This window comes from Eschscholzia californica, unplaced genomic scaffold (assembly GCF_041429995.1).
Source record: "Eschscholzia californica isolate CP2 unplaced genomic scaffold, dmEscCali1.0.p SCAF_2, whole genome shotgun sequence".
NCBI classification, from domain to species: Eukaryota; Viridiplantae; Streptophyta; class Magnoliopsida; order Ranunculales; family Papaveraceae; genus Eschscholzia; species Eschscholzia californica.
Genome location: NW_028238309.1, coordinates 63,955,240 through 63,962,000, shown reverse-complemented (window position 1 = coordinate 63,962,000; position 6,761 = coordinate 63,955,240). Strand labels below are relative to the sequence as shown.

The following is a 6,761-nucleotide window of genomic DNA, read 5'->3' as shown; positions in this document are numbered from 1 at the left end:
TTCAAGCAAAGGTTCATTATATTATTATTTTATGGTTCCTCAATTTCCCTAATAGTTGGAGACTTAAAACTGTTCACAATTTTATCAAAATAAGGAACAAGATCAGTTCTAGTGAAGGTAGCATTACGAAAACATACCTTCATCTATGACAAAGAGAGCTAGAATTCAAAATAATACAAATATTCTTGATCTTATATGCTCCAATTATGGATCATTGTTTCTTCTTCTCGGCGATTTCAGTATATGGAGTAACAGGATAAGCATACTGCTGGATGAACGAAAAGACGACCATCTCCACACACACTAAGATATTTTGATAGCCTTCTTGAATGCGCTCTACACTTAACCAGCTTTGGGTAGAACGAATGACCCCCGCCGAGACCATCATATTCAACACAATTCCCTGCAAACATAAAAAAACTCATTCATCAAAAACTAATGTTATATCTGGTATCCAAAGTTTTCCTTAAAAGAATCACAGATCATGGCCGACCTAGTGACTAACAACAAGGCGTGTTTGTCCGGAAACAGCCCAGCCCGACCCCTTTATAAACATACTGTGTCGACCAACCACAGCTAGGCGGGTGGTGGTGTTCTAGGGGGCACTGACACCACTGGTATGAGACGTTTAACCACGTCACACTTCATTTAAAAAATCCCAATAATTATGACTATTTTTTGTATTAAAACATCTTTAGATATATAGCCAAGTACAAACATAAATTTTTTATTACGACTAGGCCTACTAATAGAAGGTTAATATCTAATTGCAGATATATTCTACAGGGAGCCGAGTCAATGAGGTGTCTACATGTACACGGCCTTCATACATAGTAAAACTAAAGCACAATCATCTGTTTTGAATTGGGAGAGAATATATACCTGCCAGAAGCAAAAGAAAACGATCCCTTTGATGCACAAAAACTTGGCAAGAGGCTTGTGTGGTTCCAACTCTTTCGCGAAAACATGGAAAAATACCAAAAGAGAATAAAGAGCTAAAGAGACAGAAATGTTTAAGACGATGGTGAAAGTCCAGCTAACCCAACTAGGGTATATATCGAGGAGTTGAAGTGTTATCATTAGGATGGAGAAAACAGGCCGAATGACAACGAATTGCCATGTCCAGTACTTGAGGAGCTTCAATGTACTATGATCGAGACGGACAGTGTGAGGCTGCAATTTGCAATAACATATCAGTTTCTTGAGCAAAATAGATATATATGTTCTTCATATCATATACATTTCATGGCCCCAACCTCATAGTAAAATATAAACTCGGGAAAACAAGGAGTCAGACCTGGAAAAATGTCATGGGGAACGAATGGTGGATTTCTCTTCCTTTGATTTCATCAGGCACTATGTTTTTACTAATAGATATCTTCAAATAACTATACATCAGAGCCAAGAATTTCGCAATCACCTGCATTTGGTTGATAAGAACAAAGATGGATTACTAGTTTATTAGACGAGACGATGAAGGTTATTTCATGAGTGACAGGAATAAGAAACTTACAAATGCCTCATAGCATTCCTTGATGGAGTCTAAGAATGTGAAAAATGCTTTGCTACCCATAAAATCTACTAGACCGACATAGGAATCGACAGCATACAAGGGAGCCATGAGTATGATGATTAGTATAGCCGTTTGTTCCTTTGGGTTCCTCCAATTCTTAAGGTGCTTTGAGACAAGGCTTATGGTAAAAGCAAGTGTAAGTAATACACATACTGAAGTTCCAACCACAATGACTTGTCCAATGTCGATTGTTGATACATCCATTATTTCCTAGTTGGATGAGAAGAGGTTAGGAAGTTCAAATGAAAACAATCAGAGGAAATCGAAGTAGAAAAAAAAATATAAACAAGTGATTTATAAAAATATAAAACGTATTAGAAAATATTAAAGGAAGCAAAGAGTAAAGAAGTAGAGAAAAACCATAATGGCTGAATGTAGGCAAAATTCCTTTCTCAAGTCTGCTATTACTTTGTGTCACTAACAAAATATATAGAGATATAGCGACACAAGAAGAGAAATTAGAAGAGTTATTCTACCACCTTCAATAAACTTAGAATCCGAGTTCCGTAAGCAACACTCCAGAACCAATTGGCAGTGAGCGTAGAGACGTGGATATTAATTCTTGGTCGTGAGACTTCCCTCTGTCTATGTGAGACTTCCCTCTGTCTATGTGAGACTATTCTCACCCCTACCCCCACCCCTACTTGTTGTGTTTGTTAGTCTAATCTGTGTCTTGGCCTCTTGGGTAACATGGAACGCGTATAACTATTGGTTGAATCACGTGTTAGCGCGCAGCTATGGAACCATAATAAATTTGTGGATATCGAACCCAAAGTCAATTGACAGTGAGTGGTGAGACCCTAGATGTTATATTCGAGAATACATTTGGGCGAAAAAGAGGCTTTTCGGGATACCTTTCTTCTAATAATAGTCTAATACAACAACCAAAAAAAGAAAATGAGTATCATTAAGAACACATGAGGTGTGACTGAAAAGTGGGAAGCTTTCAGCTGGCAAAGTAGCTTCTTTTTTTCTCAGAGGTTTAGCTTGTTACATAAGTAAACCCTAAATTCTCTTCAAGTTTCAGTTCCTAGTTTCCTACAAATCTCTGATTCAAAACCCCTCCATCAAATTTACAGAGCAAACAGTAAAGGTTCAATAAAATTTCCCTATCTTAAGAATTAAATGCTCATCCTAAATCATACCATTTCCCCATTTCAAGCAAATTGTCACAACTCCAATCTAACCCAAAATTAACAATTGTTTACTACATAAATGAAAGATTTTAAATTTCTCTCTTACAAATTCATCTACCCCACTAATCTATTCAATACTACTACAGAAATGAAAGATCATAATCATCAAATCATACTGATTTTTGGTTCAACAAACCCAAACCTAATCATATATTTGCAAATTTGACAGCATTGTTAAATGGGTAATCAACAAAATCAATGATTAATAAAGAATTGATCGAATTGTGAAATAACTTACAGACAAATCCGAAATCTGGGTTCGATTCTGTCGATGTAGATGAAACTTCTTTTAGAATTTCACAGTGATTTGTTTAGACTTTAGAGAGAGAGAGAGAGAAACTAGAGATGAGAAGAAGATTAATTATTGATCATGTGCCAAGACCTTCAAATGGGGGGAGAGTGAGTATGTACGAACAGGGGACTTTAGAAAGAGAGAGAGAGAGAGAGAGTGAGAGAGAGTGAGAGAGATAAAGTTGCAGATTGACTGATCGATTTGCTTGTTAGGTGGAAATCAACGTGAAAAATGTGCTTTCTTTGTGGGTATTATTATGAGATATGGGTCGATGGGTTTGATTGGACCCATTAAATGTCAACCATATCTTTTAATCTTGAGAGGTCCCCCATCTTTATTCCACATGAATAATTTTTTTTTATCTTCCATGAGATTGTGACATGAATGATTGAATGATGAACTTGAGGAGTTACACGGTCTATATTGACTTGGGTAGATTTCAAAATATTTGTTTATTTTTGTTAAACCAAGCGAAACCATATTTCAATTATAAGTGATATAGTGACACAAACAAAATATAAATAGATATAGCGACACAAGAAGAGAAATTAAAAGAATTATTCTACCACCTTCAATAAACTTAGAATCCGAGTTCCGTAAGCAATACTCTAAAACCAATTGGCAGTGAGCGCAAAAGACGTGGACATTAATTCTTGGTCGTGAGACTTCCCTCTTGTCTATGTGTATTATCACCCCCACCCCACCCCTCACTTGTGGTGTTTTTTTAATCTAATCTGTGTCTTCATGGAACACGTATAACTATTGGTTGAATCACGTGTTAGCGTAGCTGTAGAACCATAATAAATTTGTGGATATCGAACTCAAAATCAATTGAGAGTAAGTGGTGAGACCCTAGATGTTATATTCGACAGTACGAAAAAGAGGCTTTTCGGGATACCTTTCTTCTAATAGTAGTCAAATACAAGTATACAACCTTTCATCAAAAAAAAATACAAGTATACAACAACCAAAAAAATGAGTATGATTAAGAACACATGAGGTGTGACTGAAAAGTGGGAAGCTTTCAGCTGGCTAAGTAGCTTCTTTCTTTCTCAGAGGTTTAGCTTGTTACATAAGTAAACCCTAAATTCTCTTCAAGTTTCAGTTCCTAGTTTCCTATAAATCTCTGATTCAAAAGCCCCGTCAAATTTACATGGGTTAATTCCGTTTTGGCCCCCGATTTGTAACCAACTCGCCGTTTTGGCCCCAATAAGTGTCCGGCAGTTCGTTTTGGCCCCAATAAGTGTCCGGCAGTTCGTTTTGGCCCCAAAATCAATTTTTCGGGCAGTGCTGACATCATCCGGTCAAACCTAATACTTTTCAATACCCAAAATACCCCTCTGACCAAATCTTATCTTTCCCACACCAAATCCCGAGATGTCACATCCATCAGGTTATTTAATACCTTTACTTTTTCCCAAGACATTTACTTTCTCTCCATTAACACCCTCCCTTATCTTCTTCATCTTTCTTTACCCTTTCTTTTCATTCTTATCTTCTTCATGTACAAATTCTCCATTAACAGATTCATTTTCTTCACTACCACTAAATACTAGACTATCAAATACTAAACCCTTACAAAATCTAAACCCAAACTCATCTTCTTCTTCCTTCATTAATGGCCGTTTGTGTTTTATTCACCAATAACAACAACAACGACAACACTAGATTGAACAATTTTAACATCCCACATAGAAACTTGTGTTTTAGATGGTATTAATAAAGATAAAAGAGGGAAGAAGTTATGGGTTTTAATTAGAGACAAAATCAACATCAACTTCATCATCAGATTTCATCAATGAACTCTTTTCCTCTTTGAGATCATTCAATATCACAACTTCCTGTTAATCATCAATGGTCTTTACCAAATCCAGCACCAACCACATCATAATTTAATCTCTTATGTTCTACCAGATCTTACTCTTACTGGAATCACTCAATCTTAAAACAACTCAACTCCAGCTTATTTAGCAGCTCAAAAAGCAACTACTAATTGTGCCAATTGATAAAGGTTTTGTGGTATCAAATTTTCTTCCAATTGTGCCAATTGATAAGATTGGTAAGATTTTTTGGTGATGATCAAAGTGGGTATTCTGTTCATTGTAATCCATTGACTCAGAAATTTCACGTATTACCACTGCTTGGATCTATTAGTCAAGACATGGAACAATACATATTACCAACTCCCCTTGATTTCTCGAAGGTTAATATGGGATTGGTTTCTTGAAGATCATTAATGAAATCAACTTGAATTTCACCCATGGAGATGTCACCTCCAGATTTCAAGCTTCATACTAAATACCTATTACCAACTCCCCTTAGTCTCCTACTGTATCATATGCATCTCCATGAACCCCTCATCACATGCATCTCCATTAACAACCCTAGACCCATAAATCACCCTAGATGGAAGTTGACCACTCCTAAATTTTTCATGGTGAAGTAATTCAACAACTCGACCTCCATTTTGAACTAGATCTCATCATTGTATCTTGCTTAATACCAAGAAATTTCAGATTTTCCCCTAAATTTTACCCCAAATCTTGAGCAAGATATTTCAAATTTTATCTTTCCACAAAGATAAACTACAAGAAATCACTCAAAATCATGGTATAAAAATAGGCCTAAAAATATAATCAACTACTAATAACTATTTACAGTGATGTTCGAAAAGAAGTTAGAGTAGTTTTCTCTTAGTGAAGAAAGAACAAAGAGTAGAGAGAGAAAATTTTAAATGAAGAAGAAAGTGCATTGGGATTAGGAATTAGGGGTAATAATTAGAATTAATTGATTTGACAACTAGGATTTAATTTTGATTTGGTTAAGGGTAGATTAGGAATACAAATTATTGGGTCAGAGTTTGCTGATGTAATCACTGCCCGAAAAGTGGTTTTTGGGGCCAAAACGAACTGCCGGACACTTATAGGGGCCAAAACGGTGAGTTGGTCACAAATTGGGGGCCAAAACGGAATTAACTCAATTTACATAGCAAACAGTAAAGGTTCAATCAAAATTTCCCTATCTTAAGAATTAAATGCTCATCCTAAATCAGACCATTTCCCCATTTCAAGCAAATTGTCAAAACTCCAACCTAACCCAAAATTAACAATTGTTTACTACATAAATCAAAGTAAGAAAGCTTTTAAATTTGTTTCTTACAAATTCATATACCCCACTGATCTATTCAATACTACAGAAATGAAAGATCATAATCATCAAATCATACTGATTTTTGGTTCAACAAACCCAAACTTGATCATATATTTGCAAATTTGACAGCATTGTGAAATGGGTAATCAACAAAATGAATGATAAATGAAGAAATGGTTGAATTATGAAAGAACTTACAGACAAATCTGAAATCTGGGTTTGATTCTGTCGATGTAGATGAAACCTCTTCTGAAAATTTTCACAATGATTTGTTTAGACTTTAGAGAGAGAGAGAAACTGGAGATGTTGAGATGAGAAGAAAATGAACTATTTATCATGTGCCAAGACCTTCAAATGGGGGGAGTGAGTATGTATGAACAGATTTCAAAAAAAAAGAGTATGTATGAACAGGGGACTTTAAAAAGAGAGAGAAATTTGCAGATTGACTGATCAATTTGCTTGTTTGGTGGAAATCAACGTGAAAAATGTGCTATTCTTGTTTGATAGATATATGGGTATGAATATCGGTCTTACAACGAATTGATACGTC

General features: G+C 35.6%; 1 protein-coding gene across 3 annotated transcripts; it reads right to left on the bottom strand.

Annotated features, from left to right (window-relative positions):
* On the bottom strand, positions 1-6,761 carry LOC147560223 (uncharacterized). Of its 3 annotated transcripts, none has more exons than XR_015234772.1 (5): positions 3,008-3,282; positions 1,514-1,783; positions 1,298-1,420; positions 543-1,173; positions 1-493 (listed from the first exon to the last, which is right to left on the bottom strand). XR_015234772.1 is itself a non-coding variant. In XM_086662331.1 (5 exons), exons 2-5 carry the CDS (start codon positions 1,775-1,777, stop codon positions 212-214), a joined length of 870 nt encoding a protein of 289 aa, XP_086518457.1. In that variant the 5' UTR covers positions 1,778-1,783; positions 6,410-6,761; the 3' UTR covers positions 1-211. The 3 variants fall into 3 exon arrangements, 2 of the variants coding, with proteins under 2 accessions (XP_086518457.1, XP_086518456.1); XM_086662331.1 differs by lacking the exon at positions 3,008-3,282 and adding an exon at positions 6,410-6,761 and having other exon boundaries at positions 1-403; positions 883-1,173; XM_086662330.1 differs by having other exon boundaries at positions 1-403; positions 883-1,173; positions 3,008-4,252.

Excerpts from the sequence above, each read along its gene's own strand:
- LOC147560223 (XM_086662331.1), bottom strand. The coding sequence starts at position 1,777 with ATGGATGTATCAACAATCGACATTGGACAAGTCATTGTGGTTGGAACT. Across the intron at positions 1,421-1,513 it reads AGGAATGCTATGAGGCATTT|GTGATTGCGAAATTCTTGGC; the intron begins GTAAGTTTCTTA and ends AACCAAATGCAG. Across the intron at positions 1,174-1,297 it reads TCCCCATGACATTTTTCCAG|CCTCACACTGTCCGTCTCGA; the intron begins GTCTGACTCCTT and ends TGCAAATTGCAG.